Source organism: Erithacus rubecula (assembly GCF_903797595.1).
Source record: "Erithacus rubecula genome assembly, contig: SUPER_Z_unloc_3, whole genome shotgun sequence".
In the NCBI taxonomy this organism is placed as follows: domain Eukaryota; kingdom Metazoa; phylum Chordata; class Aves; order Passeriformes; family Muscicapidae; genus Erithacus; species Erithacus rubecula.
In genome coordinates, this window is record NW_027635944.1 from 4,226,878 (window position 1) to 4,249,194 (window position 22,317).

The 22,317-nt window shown below is 35.7% G+C and overlaps 1 protein-coding gene across 9 annotated transcripts in view; it reads left to right on the forward strand.

The window, feature by feature from the left end:
• Nucleotides 1-22,317, forward strand: part of MEF2C (myocyte enhancer factor 2C) — a 131,566-nt gene that overhangs the window by 89,934 nt on the left and 19,315 nt on the right. For 5 of the 9 annotated variants that reach the window (XM_079331442.1, XM_079331448.1, XM_079331444.1 and 2 more), the window contains 3 exons: nucleotides 6,466-6,609; nucleotides 12,946-13,132; nucleotides 14,313-14,360. In XM_079331442.1, the coding sequence (XP_079187568.1) occupies nucleotides 6,466-6,609; nucleotides 12,946-13,132; nucleotides 14,313-14,360 (379 nt within the window). Of the gene's footprint in view, nucleotides 1-6,465; nucleotides 6,610-6,671; nucleotides 6,810-12,945; nucleotides 13,133-14,312; nucleotides 14,361-22,317 lie in introns of all 9 variants that reach the window. The other 4 variants (XM_079331446.1, XM_079331449.1, XM_079331450.1 and 1 more) reach the window with 3 other exon arrangements.

The window sequence follows — 22,317 nt, forward strand, 5'->3', positions numbered from 1 at the left end:
CAGGAGAGGCACTGCAGGAGTTGTGTGGTGCTTCAGGCCACAAGGTCAGCTCAGACAGACAATTCCTGGGGCTCTGGGGCTGCACCAGGTGCACTGCCTTCCAAAGTCCCCCATACCCAAGTTAGGTAGCAGAGTTAAGGTAGTAAAGAAGCAAAAATCCCACTATTCCAGTGTCTTTTTGGAAAAACAGATTCTGTTTTGACACTGCAAAATACTGTAGAGATGCACACAAGGAGTGTGAGTGAAAGAGGATGGGCTGAACTCTGTAGTCAGGCAGTGATCTGCACACAGGTGCTGTCAAACCCACTGTTCCATCAGCTGTAAGCAGAGAGAAGCAGCTGCCACTGGCAAAGGGTGTTGGTCTGTCTGGTTTCACAAGAGGTGTGACTAGAAAAGGTACCTGGAGGTGGTGAGAACAATCATTTGGCATGTCAAAATGAGAGGCAAATCCAAGCAGAGGGTTTGGTGTAATATTGTGAAAAGCATATTTGTGTATATTCATTTGAAGGAAACAGAAGTATAGTACCAGACAATGGACTTTTTTTCTTTGAAACTTCAGTAAAGTAGTATCGAAAAAATTACCGTGATGTTATGAAAGTTCAGCTTTATACAAGCTCTGTAGCTTGTTTCAAAAGGAGTACAAACCACAAAAGCATTTTGTGATTTTTGAAAAAGAGGTAAGAAATGTTCCATTTTTCTGTGTTACTGCAATACACTGCTATATATATTCCATTTTCATGTGTATGGAATTTGTTAGGTAATGTAAGTGTAATGATGTTTTACGTGTTTCTCCTATATATACAATTAAAGTACATTAGTACCAGCATACTAATTTATATCCATTATTAAATGTAAAAATTTAAGAACTTTATGTTAATGAAGCATAAAATTTGAGACTTTAGTTACATATAAGTTATGAAATTCAGATGGGTGGTTCCCATAGCAACCTTTCTCTTCCTCTGTGTTTTTCATTTCAGTAGAACCTTTCATTTACTTGATTGCACCATACATTGTAGCATGCAATTTCATCCTAAAATTTCTTCATAAAATAAACGAGAAGATCAGAGAAGAGAAGAGAGTAAAGGTTTTCCTCATTCAACACTTTCTAACTTTATTTTTTTCTGTTGCACAGAGAGAAAACTGATGCTTAAATTAATCAGGCCCATGTCTAAATATTTTCTGTTCTTTTGGGTAAATAAATTCTCCATAAATTTGACTTGGTTCTCTGGATTCATAGAATGACTATAAATTATAAAGCAGTTGAACACAGTAGCAAACAATTCCTTTGAAATTGGCTATTGTCTGTCTTATCACGTAAATATGTAGCTCCAGTGAAAAGTGAAGAGACAAAAGCATTTTTAATTTGTGGCTAAAAGATTTGTTCCATCCAGATATAGGAAAGAAAGTGCAACTGAAAATGGACAGCACTTTAAGGCTTTTTTCTGACAATGAAATACAATTTACTAAATTGCAACTCTGCTGATTGTCACTAGTGGGTCTGTCAGTTAAAGAACGTTGTGGTAGCTTCTGGACAGCATAAAAGATATGGGAATTTTTAGGAGTAGAGATTTAATTCTGATTTTTTCCATACTGTAAAATTTGATTAAAGATAAAGACCCAGTGAGATCACACTTTTCATTACACAAATGAAGATAGTGATTAACCTAACCTTGTTAGGTCTTTGTTGCAGAGGGTATCAAAAAGGAACATATTGGGCTGGTCTGAATCTTTTGGGGACCTCATCAACTGACCTACTCTTTTTAATTTGGCACCTATACTGTGAGCATTTCCAAGCCCTGGAGTGCTATGAGAAGCAGCTGTACAGCAGATAAACTTATTAAAAAGAAAGATGAACAAATTAAATGACAGTATGGAAAAAAAAAATCTAGCCTTCTCCACTCATTCTGTGAAAGAAATGCTAAAAAAAAGAAAAAAGCAAACAAACAAAAACAAAAAAGAAACCAATTTAAAAAAAGAACCCTGGAGGATAAAACTGCAGAAACAGAGACTAGATTAGGAAAATTAAAGACTTTTTTTCCTCTAAATTTTCCTCTTCAACATTGCAATAATCTTCATTGCCTTGATAAAATCAGACCTGGGTGTTGCTGCCGTATTTTCTTTTGAGCTTCCATAATGATGATAAGTTTTGCACAAAATGAAAGCAAATAATCATTTATACATCATTTTACAGCAGTCAGCATGTCAACATGCAAGTTAGCACTTCTCTGAGATCTACAAAGTAGTGTTTGTAGATCAGTAGAAGTAATTGCTGGCACAGTAGATTTCAGCCAAAGGTTGTTTGCCTTTAACCATTTTGTTTTTCACATGCTTTGGCTGATTTTAGGTTATTGGAGTCCAATATAATTACTTGCTTAATTCCTTGGAAGAAGTGGAGGTTCCGTAGTTGAAAAATGGCTTATTTTTTTTAAAAATAAGTGAAATCTGGCTTAGGCTTCTCTAGAATGCAATGCACTATATAATTGTGTTATTTTATCCTTTTAAAAATTCCCTGAATAATCATTAAATCTTTGGAAACCAGCTAATCTCCAGGAGGATGTGATGGGTCTGGCTATTTTCCAGAGTTTGCAAGAGTTTATGACAACTCAATATCATAAGAAAAATTGTTTCTAAATCCAAGACTGGGTCAAAGACTCCAGAACCAGCCTCTGCTTTCAGGAGGTGACACAAAATAGAGGAGAAGAGAAAAACTTGACACAAAGTCCAGAGAGCCTGTGAAAAAGGATTAATCATTTTGATATTGGTCACTTTTACTTGTGGTGCAAAACCTTGTGTTGTGCTGAAGCACACCAATAATGGAAAAAAAAATGAAGGGAAAAAAAAAGAGATATTTAATATGGTAGTTAATGATGTGAAGGAGAGTAAAATAACAAATAAGATAGGGAAAACTGTAGCCTGCAACTTGAGGAGCCTGAAATGTTCAGGGTCATTTTTTCTGTCCTTGATACAACTCATTACCTTAGTGCAGAGTTTAAGTGTGTCACTTTCACCCTGCTCTCCTCTCCAGAGGAGGTCTGTGATGTAAGCATGTGTGTTCCTGCCCCTGTGTAATCCATCAATCTGTTCTGCCTTTTCCCTTGCAGCTTCATTTTTTATTCAGTGTCAAGAAAACCTAGTACAAAGGGAGGAATCTCTAAGACAGTGAAATTCCAGCAAGTTTCAGGAAAATTATATGTTCTTGTGCAAAAAAAAAAAAAAAAAAGAGAACCAGAAATTACTCCCAGAAAGACTCCCAGATGAAGGCAGCATTGCATCCTGAGTTGTGATAGACAGAAGCAGCAAAGGGTCAGGAGAAGGGTGGGTGCTGAGAAGAGAAACCTCCATGGACCCTGCCACAGGAGATCTTCTCTGCATAATCCACTTTACCTCAAAATGCAATTCATAGGGATCCAGGCATTAGTTCCAGCACCCACAAAGCCAGGAGCTGTCCCTCTGAGTCCAGCACATATGTGGAAATTCCTGTTTCCTGGGCTTAACCCATCTCATTGAAATACGTTCTTGTTTTTGTTGGGACTTGTGTGGTGTTTCGTAGGTGGAGGGTTGTGTGTGTTTGTTTGTTTGATTGACTGATTGATTGATTTTTTTTTTTTTTTTTTTTGAGATGTGGTGGGCAGGGAGCAAGTGTTCTGCATTACTTGTCTTGATTTGCATCATCAAACCAAGGTACCAGCCAAAAACACTAGACTGATGGTTTTTTGCAAGGGAAAGGTTTGCCCTTTTTCTTTAGGGCTAAAGTTAATTTTGAGTAGAATACAGACACTATTTATTAAATTTTGTCCTTGGCTTTTCTTGGTGAAAATAGAGATTGCTTTTTCTCTGTCTAGTGTGGCAAGACACCTGCTTTCTAAAGGTATGAAAAAGTGTAAAAATAAATATCTAGTGAGAACACTTCTATGATGGGAGGGAATCCAGTCTGTTTGCAGGCCATTGCAAGACATATGTTGGCTCACATTGCCTTTCCTCTTCTGAGCATCTGAAAGGAGCAGTGCATCCCTGAACCTCTACAATCCACTGTAACAACTGTTTTTCCTGAGTGCTAAGTAATCATTTGCAGAACTTTAGGGCAATGTGAGTATGCTGAGGGCAAGATGCATCTGCTTCACACAGGACACAATCTTGTGAATGCAGCAGACACTGATTTGTGAATGATGGGAGGGGGAAATATTCAGAGAGGCTACAAAGCATTCCTCATGTTTTTCTCTTTTCATATTTCTTTCTGTGTATCATCTCAAAATCTGAAACTGAGGAAGCCATTTATCCCAGCTCACATCCACATCAGTCCTCAGGGACTCCATAGGAATCATCAGGACTCCATCAGGGAGTCATATGAGCTCAGGAAATGGTCTCAAGTCTGCTGATCTTGGTTTCATGTCTGGACAGCTTGATCTAATCTTGAAACAGAATATTTTATGTATTCAGAGCACAACTGTTGTGTTCTTATATGAAGAGAAGAATGCTATTTGAGAGTGCAATGAGACAATTTGTTTTTACAATATATTGTTGTGCCTATTAAATCTATTAAACAGAAGCTGATTGCAAAACCCTCCTTCTAATTTGCTTGTTTGAAGCTACTAGCAGTAGATATCATGTATGATTATGTCTGTTCTGCTTACCAAACATTTAACAATTAAAAGATAAAAGAGTGAGAGGAGAGAGGGGAAAAGGTGTAGGGAATCATTCAGGTTGTTTCAGCATCTCAAGTTTTTATTCCAATGGATTATAATTTTGTTGGGTTTTTTTGTAAATAGCTCATGGAATTGACTTGAAGTCTTTATAGATGTGAAGTCTGAAAAGAAAGATCTACATTGAGCCTTTCACAAATTCCTAAATCTGTAGACCTAAGAGGTCTACAATAAGAAATTGGAAGGCTCAGATTTTGTAGGCCAGATCACCATCACTTTGCTTAGTTGGTGAAAATGGAAGATTCAGGGTTTTTTCCATAGTTTGAAAACAAGGTATAACATTATAATATTCAAGAGTAGTAACAGTAGTAAGCTCAACAGCATCATCAACAAAATAATTATGAAATATACTATTCCAGAAGGAACAAAAGCTGATACAGGACCACTCTGAGAAGGCAAAAAGAAACCAGAGTATCCCACTGTCAGACAGCATGCATTAGCTACTTATTAACAAAAATAAGTGCTATTTTGTGAAACTATAACAATATAACAATACTATTGTTATATACATATGTATATATATATATACATATATATATGTACTATATTGTTTTATATATATATATATTAATACTGTATATAGTGTTATACAATTACTTGTGTAAAAATAGCAAGTGTTATTTATGAAAATAACACAGAATGTGATATTTTCATTGCAATTGAGATTGTTTAGCCAGGTTTCAACACAGAATGGACTGCAAGCTGACTTGAAAAGTTTGTAGACAGCCAAGTGTACTTTGAAGAGTTCTTGACTGAGATATTCTTGAAGCTAAATATGAGAAATTTTCAATATATTTGCTCAGTGTACTACTGCTTGTACTTGAGAAATCCACACTTTCTTCTTATATTCTTTTACCTTAATATAGCCTATTGCTGTTCTTTGGTATTCTGTAAGGGTAGATCAGCTAAAACTCTGGAAGCCAAACTACTAGCAAGCTACTTATTTCTTTCTGTTTTTAAGACTTTTCAACTCTGCTATCTTAGTGATGATAATCATGGTTGTGAGTATTTGAGTAGCTGAACCTGAAATTCTTTTATTTTTTCTTTCACTAAGCATCTGTTTCAACAGTGCTTTTTCCTGTACATTAAGATTCAGCTCTGTGCATTTGTAGCACTGTAAGTGTTGCCAGTAAAATGTAAACACTATGCCTAGAAGTTCTTAATTGTTATTTCCTAGCCATATTATCAACTCTGTTCTCCCTCTTGTCCTGTCAAAAACATAGGCTTAGGAATGACATTGCTAAAGTAATTCCTTGAATTAAATTATTCTTCCTCTGTGAAGAAAGGGACTCCTGAATGTGTTGCAGGTTCAGTCCTGTTCCTTCTGGATTCCTAGTTCTGTCCTTGCTCCTCCTGCATTTTCTTAGAAGGAAATACAGATTGGTGTATTCCACTGTAAACAGTATTGATGAGTATGTTAAGTTCTGTTTATGGTTAAAAAAATTGTATTCCGTGCTTAGCTTAAACCCCTAGTGCTGTGGGATATGGGAATCACAAGACAGGGCAGATACTGGCATAGGCACTTTGTTAGTTACCAGATTCATTCTTTATTGATTGGTTCCAGATCCAGAAGAAAGAGATCTTGTCTGGTCCTCACTTGGCACTCATAATTGAAAACCTACAGCATCAGTGTGGAGGATCATTAGTGACCTTCTTTCCATAATGCAAAAGTTTTCTATGATGAGCAGCTTGTGTTTCTTTAACACTGCCGAGTCTTTCTTACAGCCCATGTCAAGGACTGAACTTTACAAATTATGTATTTCAGACATTGAGAAAGAAAGGACTTAATGGCTGTGACAGTCCAGACCCAGATGCAGACGATTCAGTAGGTCACAGCCCTGAGTCTGAGGACAAGTACAGAAAACTTAATGAAGATATTGATCTAATGATCAGCAGGCAAAGATTATGTGTAAGTACTCTGAGCTTCTTTTCATTTTTTTTTACGTTCTGATATTTCTCTGAACCTGGCAGGCATTGCACAAGAAAGAAAACAAAGGTTGTGAAAGCCCCGATCCTGACTCCTCTTATGCTCTTACCCCACGCACTGAAGAAAAATACAAAAAAATTAATGAAGAATTTGATAATATGATCAAGAGCCATAAAATACCTGTAAGTATCAAAGGTTAGATGGCTGTCTGCTGATAAATGCTGCAGTAACAAACCATAACCCTTTCAGTTCTGGCTTCATAAGGAAATAAATTCCAGTGGAAAGAGGCTTTAATAGCCACTGTGGTCAGAAAATTTCACACAGCATATTTTTCTTTCAAGTTCTATGTCTGACACACATACAAAGCCTATTATGGGTGAAACCTACAGAAGGAAGTGAAATATACATATATGAACTATATTTACTTGATTTACAGAAGTGTTTTACCATACCACTTGCCCAAATTACACTTTAAAAATAACCATGGAAATCTTTCTTTGTGGACAGGCAAACAAATCCACAGAATACTTTCTGTGGCAACATAGAAAAAAATTACGTAGAACTGAAATTCCTTTTAATAGTAATCAGCATGTTTAGTGCTTGCAACTTCAATTCTCCATTGTGTCTGCTAAACTCAGTTACAGCACTGAAGGGTTACAGCTACTTGCTCGCTGCAGAAACAGACTGCATGAGAGCCTAATGGCAGGATTAAGACATGTTTGTGTGTTGGGGTGATTTTACAGCTTCATCAGAGAATTTGCTTTGGCATCATCAGCATTACTTTAATGCTTTAATGTGAGCTAAATTTTGTTTTAACCGAGTCAAAATTTCTAACAATCAGTCATATGCCTTGCCAGATATCTAAGAGAAATAACTCTGCATGTGCTATTTGGTTTGCACAAGATGTATAAAGGATGGGTACTTTGTCATTATGTTTGATATCACGTTTATAAAGACAACAAAAAGAATAAGGAGGTTTGGAGGTTATTTTTGGTTTTCCAAGTGTCTGTGGAAAACAAAGTAGGAAACCAAATATTTGCTCAGATCCAAAGAAGCATTTGAATTTGCATAGGTAACTGCTTACTTCTAAGAGACAAGAGATGGTTTGTGTGTGTTCATTGGTCATTCCCACACGAAGGTTGGATGCTTATCAACCAAAAAAATATGTTTGGATACCCAGAATGTGCAGTGTCTTCTGTAGTGTTAGTCAATTGCGCATACAAAATCTGACACCTAAGATGAGGACACTTCTTAAGAAGGTTCAGATTCTGTCTCAAGCACTCTAAGTGTTCTTTCCATTGATTCTCAGCAGAAGGATTTTTCACTCAAGGTAATTAAAATTTGAAGAAGTTCTTACATCAGGCCAATATTTTGGAAAAATATAAGAAGACCAAATAATACTTTCCCAGACACCAGAAAGGCGCCAAATTTGATAAAGTAATATTTAAAATGACTGGCTAAGGGTGCCCAACATGTATGTAGAATGTCAGGGAGGAAGACAGATATATCCAATTTTTTTACCTCCATTTTTATCTGCTCCTTTTGGAAAGCTGTTTTTCTCAGAACAAAAAAGTTTTAAGGCTGTCATCATGAATTTGGTTTCTTAGGATGCAACACAACTTTACAAATGATGACTGCAGCATTTGGAGAAACTGTTAAAAGCCAGAATACTTAATCCTTTTCCACATCAAAATCTCACCATTGTCATTCTTTCATATTGTTTCTCGTTCAAGAGACTTTTGGCTTTTGGCTTTTTCAAATAAACTGACATAATTTTTGCCAATCTACTTTTTTGCCTTAAAATTATATTTGGGATGATCCTTCAGAACCTCTGTTTATCTCATCTATCTGTTTCTTTTCTTTCCTAGCAAAACAGGTCATGCTTTAATCATCTGAAATCTTATGATTTTTTTTTTAAACAAACCCTCAGGGAAAAAACTTTATTTCTGTAGTAGTGAATTCTATCTCTTTACATCCATAAGCATTTGGGAAAATTGTCTTTTTTGTAAACTCAGGAAATGTTTGAGATTAGGAAACCAGAAAGTTAATCTGAGCATGGTATACGAGTTTTGTTTTCCCAAAATTAATGGAATTAATTATATAGTCAAATATAGTCCTATTTCTGCAATTAATTGGTGATTTAGGGTATAACTTCCTACTTTTTGGAATATTATAAGGTACAGTGTATTAATCTTTTTGTGCAATTACTTCAGAGATGCTTCAGAGATACAGAACAGCAAAATTTTATCATTTTTTCATGTAAGACAGAATAGCCATTCTCTGAGCACTTCACATGGAGAGCTCAGTGTCTCTCCCCTCCATCAATCTGCTTACCACAATAGGAATGAACAGTAGATATTCTCTGCTAATCCAACAGCAGCTCCTTCTCTTGCCATAAACCAAGATATAATGGGCAAGATAAAAGTCACAACTAGTATATAAAGGAAATTTGTAACTATCTGGCTTTATAGGTAAATATTATATATTGTATATCCTTATTGTAATATCCTTAACTGGACAAATCAGAATAGCTAAATTAGGGAAAAATATATTAATTTACTTGTGATCATCAAAGGTAGCCAAGAAAATAGGGGAGAAGAAAGCAAAATTAATCATAAAGTCACCAAGTCAAGTCTCTAAATCACTTCTTACAGAATATGTAAAACAATGCATTGTCTCTGCATGGTTTTATAACATAAAAAATATTGCTGCTAAATGAAAACAACATTGTCTTTTGCTCCTAGCAGCTCAGCCCAATAATGTTTCCTCAGATAATTTTCTGGGGATAAGTCTCCATATTGTTCTAAACCATCTGATAATAATTAGACATTTATTTGTAAATTTCATAAGAGTGATGAAAGCAGAGGAGACAGAAATAGACCACTAGAAGAAAGATATAAGTATCTCTGTCTCTAAATAAATTAAGGCCTGGTTGAACATTGAATATTTAACACAGATTGGCCCATTAAGTTACAAGGGGAGCACTTTTTTTGGCATCACATACCACAACTTGTGGATTGAGCATCTCACCCTGTGTGCTGGGCACTGGCAGCATTGTCTCTGGTGAGCCATCTGCCCTCTTTGGCAGATGTGTCCAAAGGAGAAAAGACAAAGGGAGGGGGAAAAGGCAAAATGGAGCAAACTTCACACACAATAAGGATTTTGTCTATATTGGAATTAGCAAAAAAGCAAAAAAGCAGAAAACACACTGAAGCAGCATGAAGTGTGCTTACCTCTGAGGTGAGTGGTTTGACACCTTTTGATACCAAATAACATTCTCCCAGACAATTTCTTAATTTGTTTTGTTGTTAGTCCAGGCCAGGGACAGTTCCCAGTTGTCAATCTATTTATATAGTCATGATTTTTTTGAGGTTGAGAAAGCTTAATGGTGTGGACCTGAACTGTTTTTGGCCTCAGATGGCCTCAGTTCCTCCCTATTTCCTACTAATATAGATATTACACAAATGCATCAGAATCTTCAATGTCCATCAGGCTGAAATGGAATCAATATGACCCTGGCTTGCTGCTAGTTTCATAAAGTTTGACAAACAGAGAAAACTGTAGCTAGAGATGCAGTGTTTTAAGACTGATGTTTATCCAGCCAAACTACTTTCTCTAACTTTTGGCTGTGGAGAAGAAAAAGAAAAACTACTATATTTCAGATATAGTAGGTTGTACTGAAAAGCAGAGAGTAAACTGACTTTGCCCTGATAACATTTCCTATGAACTGATCTGCAAACAGATATAGATAGTTCCAGATAATAGTAAAATGACAAAAAAATAGACTTTTAGTACAGAAATTTAAAAAATAATTTTAAAATATATTTTTAAATGAAAAAATGAAAGCTAAGTAACAGTTACACATGACTAGTGAAACTGGTTGCCCAAAGAGCAAACAAGATTTGAACTCTCTTGTGCTCTACCAAAAAAGAAAGAAAGAGAAGAATCTTGAACAGCTTGGTTTGTTCATGGAAGGAGGAGCATAGTGGTTAAAGCAAACAGGCTTTAGAATTCTGAGAAGACCTTCAGTTATGCATTTGTATAGGTGCTTTAGTTTAGATTACAGAAATTTAGTTTAGGAAAAGAGATTAAGAAAGTAGAGGCAATAATATTCTTTGCCCAGATTCAGAGGCAGGCTTCACAGGTCTTGTGACAGGGTGAGAAAACCTTATGCAAAGTGCTCTCCTGTGAGTGACAGTCAATGCAGCAGGACCAAGGGCTCAAAGCCACAGTCCTGGATGTTACAAGAACCAGAAGCTCCACGTTGGCTTGTTCATGTTCATTTATTCATTCATCAGACTGTAATTGGCATTGAAACATGGAAAGCTCAAACACCAATTTTGTGCTCCAGAGTCAGTCATGTGCTTCTGACTAATATGGGATTTAGGAAGGTTTGGGGCTCTTCTGTGGCCAGTAAAAAGAATTACTTGCTTCAAAACATACCTTCAAGCAGATAAAATATTTCAGATTATGTTATGCCACCCTGTTTCCAGGGAGCTTGGACCTGAGTCATAAGGGTGCAGATTACACGAAGATTCTTACATCTGTCAATTATATGTAGAATGTGTGGATTCCCAAAACACCTCACCTTCCTTTCCTACTTCTATTTAAATCAATCAGCTCTATGAGAAATACTGCCCTTGGAGTACACTTCAGCTTCTCAGCAAAGAGAAGCAAATCCCCATGTGCCCCCAGGCTGCAGAGCATTGACAGCAAGCCCATCTATTCAACTGCTCTTGCTGTGGCCATCTCTTGCAAAAAGGAGACCAAAGGCTACAGAGAGGGTATAGAGCTAAATTAACACTTCAAAATAATTCAAAGGCATTTGTGTAAAGTATCCTTAACATCATACCTTGAAGATCTTGCTCTGTGTTTCAATGGTTAAGCAAAATAATTTCTCTGTATTTAGAGTAAAATTTTCTCTATCCCTAGAGAGGACCAGTAAAGGAAAAAACAAACAAACAAAAAAAACCTTAAGAGATAACTGACTTGATGGATAGTGCTGTAATACATAAGGCAGAGCCAACAGCTCCAGCCAGAGAAGACACATGGGTGGCACAAGGTCAGAGTGCCTCTGTTGCCTGACAAGCAGTTGATATGTCCAACTCTCCATTAATTCCTCCTAGGTCCTTGAAGACATACAAGTACTATCATCTGCCAACAATAAAATTAAACCCTTTGATTTCCTCCCTCAGAATAGGTTAGAAGTCTACTTTAAAGAATTTTTTTTTATGTGTTTAATCTCTTGATTTCTAAATTCAAAATTGAGGGGTACTTGGTCTGTATTCACATATTGAATACTAAAAATGCTGTCGGGAAATTCTGAAAAAAAAGGTTTTTCTGATCAAAAAGGCAAGAAATTGAAACTTTAAAAAAAATAATTTAAATACGGATTTTTAACGTAGTCATAACTTTTATAGAAATTGAAGCAACTGCTGCCCAAGAAACCCCAGCCAACAAACTCTCAACCAAACAAGGAAACTGAGATTCCTAAGACCATAATGAGATATGCATCTCCTCACAATCTCTGTTAGTGTAGTATATTATTTGGGGTTTGGGTTTTTTATTTGGATTGGGGTTCTTTAAGCATTCTTGCATAAGGAAGTGACTCAGGAGAAGATCTTGCCTTGAGGTATGAAAACAGGATATTGAAAAAGCATCACTAAATAAAACCCCCACCCCCTCAAAAACAAACCACAAACACTAGTGTGTATCTAAATTTCTTGTATTTTTTAGCTGTCCCTGAGGAGAATTTTACTTTTTTTTAAGCCTTTCCAAGCTAAGATACAAACTCAGAAAAAGAATGAATTACTGATTTGGTGCCTTTTATGTGACTTGGAATAATTCTGGTTGCTAAAGCAACACAAGCTGAAATTAAAGCCTTACCTTTTGTATTCTGTCCCTTCCAATTTTTTTTTTTTCTGTGTCATGAAGTCACCACTGTCATGTAACCTTGATCTTGCAGCTCTAGATTAAAGTATGACAAGTACACAGTTATGACTTCACAAAATGCAAGAAATATAAAGTTACTGCATTGTTTTAAACAAGAAAAGAACAGAAAAAAAAGAAAAAATCTTTCCAGCTCTTGCAAAATAAATGTGCAAGCTGCATTAAAGGAAGATAGAATCACGATTTGAAAAATCATATTTGAAAATCTTGGTAATTCTTGTGAAAATCTTATCTCAATTCTTAGGGGAAAGCACAGATATTTTAACCACCAAGTACAAAATATTTTAACTAAATACAGAGTAACCATACTTGAAGGCTGTTTCACTTTTGTACTATTCTGATATTTGTCTTCCTTTTCTGCTTGTACAGGCTGTTCCACCACCAAACTTTGAGATGCCAGTTTCTATCCCAGTGTCCAACCACAATAGTTTGGTATACAGCAACCCAGTCAGCTCTCTGGGAAACCCCAACCTTTTGCCACTGGCTCATCCTTCTTTGCAAAGGAATAGCATGTCTCCAGGTGTGACACATCGGCCCCCGAGTGCAGGTAACACAGGTAGGCTCTGCTCCCCCCACCCCTGCAAATGCTCTGCTCTCAGCTTCTTGCATGCCTTAAACTGCACTCCAAGAAACAAGAACTCTTTTTTTAATAGCCATAAAGTTGTTTTCTTTTTCCAAAATTGCTGTGTTGAAAAAAAAGACACCAAAAAAAAAAATTTAAAACAGAACAATATACTGTTTTCCTTATAGACTAATATTGAAAGAAATCAGTGGAGTCAATGAAGGGCAGAAGGGCTGACACTGCTCTCTCCTAAAAAGACAGCTTATCTACCTTATTCTTACAAATACCCACTGTGACATGAAGCAGAGGAGAAAATGTAGCCAATGCAAAGAATTTGACACAAGTATGTTAGAACACTCATTACTTAAATAATCAGTCTGCAGGCTGAAGTCAGAATTTATTTTTATTGATTCATTCACAAGTTCCTTGAGGGGTTAATGTTAGATGAGCTCTGTACTTCAGAGCTTTACTTAGCAAGGGATTGTGGTTTGTTCTGGTCATGGTGAGAGCTCATCTCTGAATAGGATAAGTGGGCATTAGGTTGTTTCAATCTGTCTGGCTCCAGCAATATCAAGATCCTTAAGTATACCAAGTTCAAAGAATCATTTGAGGTCTCCAAGCACAAAGAGAGGTTTTAAAATCCATAGTGAACATCTGTGAAAGGCTGAGAAAATTATAAACTAATATATATGTGTATATATATATATGTGTGTGTATGTATATATATATATATATATATATATATATATATATATATATATATATATATATATTTATATATTCTGAGTTACATTCTTCTCCAGGAATCTTCAGCCTCTTCCTCCCAATCCTTTGCTTTTCTGACTAGCATTCAACTAAAGATAGTTCTCAAATGAAGGACTACTATACATAACTTTCAAACATAATTTTTCATGTGCTGTGGAAGTATGAAACTAAAATAAGGAAATTATGGGTACTCCATATTTTGTTTGTCCCTGAAAGGCAAGTGTCTCACACAGGTAACATTAAACATCATGGTTTTATAATTATGGGTCTGATTCAATTGCCTATTGAAGCCAGAGGAAAGAAATAGTGGGTACTACAGCAGGCTGATTGAAAGTAGAGAAAATATTTTCAATGTTTGAGTGTTGTAATTTATTGTGCCTGTTTACAATATTTCATTTCAATCCCCTAGGTGGCCTGATGGGTGGGGACCTCACAACTGGTGCAGGCACCAGTGCAGGTAAAGAGAATAGAATTTATATTTATTTTTACAAGTGAATAAAGGACTTACTTCAAAAGCTGAGTTCTAAAATAGATCCATTTTGGAGGGGGGATTGTAAAAATTGATTAGAATTTTTTTTAATTCCCTCACTGGGCTGTGGAGGGATATTGTGGAGGGTGTATCACTGATATCTGTGTTTCTCTTATTAGTAGAAAGAGGTTTATTTTCCAGCAGCATCAAAAATCTTTCACCTCATCAATTTCCACAGAACCAAATGTGAGGCTTCCTTCACATTAACCTTTCCATAAAAACTTTTGGGTACATTGCCTTGCCTTGTTCAAGAAAAGCTCTTAGTGGAGTCAGTGTCAGAAGCTCTGATCCTGTTTGCATCCTGGCAAGGTTTGCCACTTACTTGAGTAAAATTGGGGGTTCATTCTATGAACTTAGGCTTGAATAAAGATTTCAATAGTGAGTCGCTCATTGTACTTCAATGTATTGAGTTCAAATTGTATTTCAAACCTCTGCTCTAAGACCATTGCTGGTCAGCAAAATCTGTTAGCATTTACTTAAATAATCAGTAATTAGCTCAAGATTTGTTATATGTATGTGCTTAACTGCTTTGATACACAACAGGTAAAGGATTTTCAAAATACTTAGGCAGAGAAAAAGATAAGCTATTTAGTTCCTGCTCCCTTGGAACTAATGAGAACTGTACTTGCTGAGGTCTGTGTTATCTAAGCAATGTCAGAATTGGCTCAGTAAACTCAGTGATTTGTTAACAGTATCAGCAATGTTGCTTTCTGACAAATATGGATTACAAAAGGCAATGGCAAAATTACTTTTGCAGTTTGAGAAGTAAACACGTACATTTACAGAAAACAACTGAGTGGTAAAGAATTATATTTTGCTGGATTAACTGCTCTCAGAGAGAACTGTATATAAAAATAGTTGGAAGATCCATTTTGTAGATTATAAATCAAGACTGATATAAATGGCAATCCCAAGATTGTCTGTTAAAATTAACTATAAAAAATTTGGATATAATAGTTTAGGGTTTTTCTCCCTTGTCTATTCTCAGCCTGAATTAGAGACCTCCACTCCTCTTTTATCTTTGCACATAGATAAGTCACAGATGTTTGCAGCACCAGAAAGGCATTTTAAACACATACTAAAGCTTTCATGAGTCGTTTTGTATTAGTTTTGGATTGGGGAAGGCAGACCATGGAAACTTCACTATCAGTCTCCTTTGTTCTCAAAAAGGAAAAAAAAAAAAAAAAAAAAAAAAAGAAAGCATGAGAGAAAATTATAGTTTGTTCATTGTCTTGTGCTAACCTGTGAAACAGCTAAAGAAAGATTCATTCTGCAGTGTTTGCATTTCATCTTACTTTTAAGCTTGAGCAGAACTTCGGGAGCAGCAGCAGAGGGGCTGGCACAGGAACTGCTGGCCCTATTACGGGGCTCCCTCTCCTGGCTCATTTAGAAATATCATCACCTCGTTACCCATCTCCTGCTCCTTTAAATAGAGGCTGGAAAGCAATCAATAAAGAAGGCAGTGTTTTCTTTTAAAACAGGGGCATACTAAAATTAAAATTCATCTGCGTGTGCGTCTCTCATAATAGTCCTTGCAGTTAATAAAATCTATACATCACTACACCAGAACAAATTAATGTTCTTTCTAAATTTGAGAGGTTTTGGGAAATATATTAAAAACATACATAAGCATAGGAAGACAATGGTTTGATTATCCTTAATCAAAAATGAAGGATTTGCTTTAAGCTCTCAAACAATGTAACTTTGGAGTTAGCAATTGATTTGAGGGACAGATATATGAGGGACATTGCTAAGAATACATCATAAATATTTAATTATAGAAATAGTCTTTGTTCTTTATTGGACAATAAAAGCTATAAGCATCATTAAAGAAGTGTTTTCTAAATCTCTTCAAAGCAGAACAGTAGGAAGAATTAGATAAAGGGCTGAAGGAAGATGGAAAAGTCACCATAAGGTTGAATCCTCTGTCTTAGTTGCATCATTCCACAATGGCACTATTTTGGACAGTCATCTTTCTTTAGGGTGCAGAAGAATAAACATCAAAAGTTCTCTTTGTTCAACATTTTTTACAAGAAACAAAAACCTCTGTGTTTTCTTCTATTTGGCATCTGAGAAGCTGGTAGCATGATCATTTTTGGGTTCATATTCCTGGCCAAATTAGAACCTTCTGAATTTGCCTTTTTCCACAATGTCAAAAAATAGCATATATTCAAAACAATGTACTCCCAGAAGAAGAGTCTAAACAGTTTTATTTCTGCCACTATAAAATGAAAGTACTTTTTGTTACTAGCACCAGACCTCAGTTTCTACACTACTTCAATAAATTACATCAAAATAAATGGCATTATTACTGCAATATCAGAAGTGGAAAAAGAGTATTTAAGACAGTGTTTTAATAAGTATGTTATTTCATTGGTTTGGATTATTTCAAGTAATAACCATGGAATCGTCCACAATTTCCCTTGGGAGTCAATCCAAGACATAAATAGAACTTAGAAAGCTGACTACTTCTTTATTATCTTACACAGCTAATTATCATGCATGGTATTTTTAAGGTAAACCAAGGTTGTCTCAGGTTTGTAAGAGTAAATTTGTTCTCAGACAAACACTGATTGAGTAGTTTCTATCACGTGATAGAACTGCCAATAAAATGAACTTCACATTTAGTACCATTGCTAAATTACAAATATAGCAATGTCTTTGGCACTCTTCTCTCAAAACAGAGGGGTTCTATTGAAAGACAGAACAAGAACTTTTTGGACCCTAATAGGGACATTCTAAATCCATTTTAGTTTACTCCATAACTAATATGAAGGTTAAGTGATATGTTCACTTGGTTACATAATAGACTATGTGAAGTTATTTTAACAGACTGTAGTCTTTAACAAAACCTCTTAAAGGTAAATTGAACAGAAATAAATTATGTCTGTGAAGTTTTAGTACTATCAATTATCTGAACTCAATTTTTATTCAGTGGCTTATTGTTTATGGTGAAAGTTTGATAGTAAACTAAAATTTATGAAATAGTTTTAAAGTTTTAAAATAGAAGAGTATTGGGTGATGTCTTTGCATCTGGACTTTCAACTTTTGATTTTCAAAGTGAGTTCTACTTTTAGATTGAGTTCTACTTTTCCTTTTGAATGGCTTTCAGAGAAAGACATTTTGTATTTTGTAAAAAAGTTTTCCTTGAATGGAACGAGCCCGTTTAAATCAACAGGATTTCTATAGACTTAAAACAACTATAAATAACAAAATCAAAGAAAGATTTCCATTTCAAGGTTTAAATTTATTATGAGTATAATAAAATATACACTACTTCAAGTATTTATCTCTGTAATTTGTTTCTCTATTTGATTTCTGCACTGCCCCCATCTTGACATTAATATTAAACTGAAGGAGAAAATTATTCAAAAGTTCTTGGGGCTCTAAAAAAGCTGTCAGAGGAACTAAGCACTTGCTGTTTTTCAATCTAACATCTTCAAACTACCTTTAAACCTGTATTAAAAAGCACTAGAAACTGAATAGATCAGCATTGCATTTTGAAAAATTTATCCCATTTTTTGATAACTGAATCCTGTATTTACCTATAAGTCAGAGCAAGTCATTTCCTTCTGGAAATGAGCCACAGGCTAGCAATTACCTTCTCATCTTCTGAAGGCTGAGGTCCTGAATTGCCAATCATAACTTTCTAGTGCTTTCATTCTCTTTTTCCTTTCCTGGGTGGTGTACTGACTGTGGGTGAATGTATTATGTATTCTACCAGTATTTCAAGCCACATGGTAATATGGGTAACAGTAGCAATTTTTAATTTACATTCCCTCAGGAGAGAGGCAATCTGGATGGTATATTCTCAAAAAAAGTAGAGATGCCCAGTTAAGATGACCAGCAGTACCAAAAATAAGCAAGGATTTCAAAGGGCATCTAACTGTCTTAAAGACTTTTGGAACTCCAAAATAAATAAACAAACTACTCCTATTTTTTCAAAGAAATTTAAATGTTAACATAAATATTCTTCACTCTACCCTGAAATCCTGCTTAGTATAGTCAAGAGAAGGTATTTCTTGGACTACAAGTGTGGAAGACGTTAAATAAACAAATTAGCTTGGAGAAAGATTTCTCAAACCACAGTTTATGGGCAACCTGTTAGTAAGACAGAAACTGGGTTTGCCAGTTGTTGTCTGTCCCTTATTACTTGATGAGTGCAATAGTTCACAGACTTCTGATCCAAAAACTGGGAAAAATGTGGTACAGAAGTAAACTATGGTTCCTATCCAAGGAATGTCACAGTACAAAAGAAAGGACACACAGTCATTGATAACACAGTTTGTGATGCAACTGTGCCAAATCCAAATAATAAGAGTTCATAAACTGGCAGGTTGACTTTAAACCATGGAGGGGGATAAGAAATGAAAAATGTATTATTCCTTAAAGTGTTCCTCTTCCAAGGTTTTCTCCATATAAGAAGAATATATATCTCTATACCTAGAGATAAATGGATGGATGGATGGATGGATGGATGGATGGATGGATGGATGGATGGATGGATGGATGGATGGATGGATGGATGGATGGATGGATGGATGGATGGATGGATGGATGGATGGGTGGATGGATGGGTGGATTGATACACACTTTTTTATGTTCATTGTTTTAAGTAAAGTACTTACAGGTAGGAGATTTTGTCAAAGCAGGCAGAACACTAAAACGTGTTTGACAGGTTTAATACACAGTATGAAGGAAATAATGTACTGAATTTCATACCTATGTAGGCAATCAACACAGGCCTTTCCAACTCTAATTCCATGTAACAAGTAACACATTCAGCTCAATGAAACTTTGAGAATAAGGATGAAAGGCCAGATGCTGGTGTCCATATTAAAAAAAAAATCTTGCAATGAGTGTCATATGCAAAAATTGGATGTGTCTGTCTTCAGCAAACTCATGTGACCTCTTATCAAAGAAGAGATCCATGCAAGCCCATTCTCAGTAGAAATCAAAGAAAATGCGTAAAAATTTGGCCTTTATTAGGTTTCCACCAGTTGGGTAAGTGTTGAATTTGTGGTTTATTTAGTTATTCTCTGTCTCTTCATCTCTCTGATAACAATGTCTCAATATTTGTATTTATAAAAAGACAGCTTGAAAGGTTTGAAAAGGAAAGAGCCCTAAGTTCACATATAATGAACAATTGAGTCATACAAACTGTTTGTAAATGAGATCTTAAAGGCAGGCATGATTGACTTCTTTTATTATGAGAAGTTTCAAATGCTCCCTGAGACTAATTTGTGTTCTTTAGATAAAATTCCATTTCCTAGTGAAGTCTGGGGGAATTTTATGCTTTCTTTAAATGAGATAGGGATTTCACTGTTTTTTCTGTTTTCAGTCTTGCTCACTAAGACACAACACTGTCTTGCACACTGCAATACATATTTTTCTTCAAATTCACAGAATAGAAGAAGGGATTGAAAATTAGAAAATGTCTGGATTTCATGCCTGTCCTGAGTCCTGAAAGGGATAGTTGATGCCTCTTGGATCTGGACTGCAGCAATGACTTTGCTGTGAGAAAGAAAAAAATAAATACTTTTAACACCCTAAAGCTGTGACTGCAGCCCCACATGGTAGTTTCTGAATGTATTTTGTTAACATGACCCTGCCCTTTAAATTCTAACATGATTCACCAATTAAGATATTGAATCCAATATCTTGAGTTCCATTTGTTTTCCAAATCTCTTGCAAGGTAATTTTTCCTGCACTAACAGTTGGAACTGTCTCCCAGTAAGAGAAGCCAAAGGAGACAGGAATGGGTCAGTTATCTTTTCAAATAAGATATAAATTATAAATTGGAATTGCACTTGTCCTGAAATATTTTCCATTGAAAAGCAGTTTCCTTGAAATTATAATTGATTTTAAACAGCCCAAAAAGGGAATCATTTGCCATCAACAAAAATTTGTGGAAAGCAGATGGTTGACAAAGGGGTCATGGCTTCAAACTGAAACAGGGCAGATTTAAATTAGGTATTCAGAAGGAATTATTGATGGAAAATCATATGGTCTGGCACAGGCTGCCCAGAAATGCTGTGGGTGCCCCATCCCTGGACATGCTCAATGCCCCTTGGAGGGAGTTTTGAGTAACTTCTAGAGAAAGGTGTCCCTGCCCTTAGCAGGGGGTTTGGATCTGGGTGTCTTTAATGTTTTTTTCTAACCCCAACCATTCTGTATGCAATAATATATTCCTGTTGCTCATAGTGCAGTGCCCACACATTTAAGCTACAGACATGTAGTATTTCTAAAACACAAAACTGAAGACCACTGTATAATTAAGTGATTTTTCTCAATAGTTTCAACTTAGTCACTGTTTCGATCAGCTGAAGCTTCAGTCAGGACAAGAAAATGTGAAATACACATTCTAGAATATAACTACTGATAAAGATATTAGAACAAAATAGTGGAAGTGGAAGTTAATTAATCAATACAATCAGAAGTAAAGATATCAGAAAGGTAGTGTTCCTGCATGAAATCTGTGTGATCTGAGATTCCTGAAATGAGATGCCACTAAATAATTATGAGAGCAGATGATAACATGCTACAATTGGACATTACATTAAGCATACTGACAACAGCAATTGTAGTGCAACACTAAAAAAACACAAGCATGGCTTTGACTTGGATCAACTATTGCTCTGTTTCTTTGCTGAGTTAAAAAAAAAAAAAAAAAAAAAAAAAAAGAAAAATTAAAAATACAGAAAAATTAATAAGGATTATCATCCTTGAAGAACAAAACACATTTCCCCTTCTCTCAGTATATAACTTGCCAAAGACACTCATTGTATATGATATACACCCCTATTTCCAAGGGTGGCAAGGAGGAAGTCCATGGCCTGAAATATCTGCCTGCCACTTGGAAAGAATAATTGCAATGAGAATTGTTTGGAAGGGTTTTTCACAGTTGTGTGGGTAATCACAGGCTAATTCAAACAATCAGGTGACACCTTTACATTTATTTTATTAAGGTGTGAACTCCTAAAGTGGGAGCACTTAGGGGAAGTACTAATTTAGAAACATTTAAATACAGCTCTTTTTATAGCAATGGAACACACTGCAGAGTTGGTGATCAGGTTAGCTTGCCATGCATTTCACTCAGCAGTGCAGAGCTTGCATGAGCTGTGATGCACAGGTCATTTTTCTGTTCTCATGATCTTCCATCCTACATGCAGGACAACTGCAGTACCATCAGAGCCCTTTTCTTCTCTGTAGACTTAAAGAACAAGTTCCCATCAACAGTTAGAGAACCTACATGGCAAGAATGGCTGAGTTAGGAAGAGATGGCTTAGACTGATGTTGATGCAGAAATCTCTACCATTTATTTATATTATTTCCAAGTGGTTAAAACCAAGCACTGTTGAGATAGTTTTCTTTTCATTCTCCTCTCATTCTTTCAAAAGTCTCTGTGTTCTCTGAGCAGCCTCCTGTTTCAGCCCCCCATCCCCAAAAGAGCAGCTGATACTTTCACAGGATATTCAAGAGTTCTTCCACACAAAGTCATAAGGTTTTTTATACCCCATCTCTATGAGTTTGCTCCCCATAATTCAGTAAAGGTCCCTTAATTGAGTGTAGTGGGAATACGCAGATATTTTAAAATGAAGATTTCCATTTTTACTGGATGATGGTAGGAGCAGATTGGTTTTCTTCTCCCATTTGCAGTTAGTAACAGTTGTGTGCTGTGAAATCTGACAAACGTTGACACATGAGTAAGAATTTTCAGTTACACCTTTTAAAATTATTTTTAGGTGAACAACAGTACAGCTTCCTTGCATTCATTCTTTGTTGTTGGTATCTTCTTATTTCAGGTAATAAACTATAGCTTGTTTCAGTGTGCATGCCAAAAAAAAAAAAAAAAAAGAAGGCAAGATAAAAGAGAGAAAAGAAA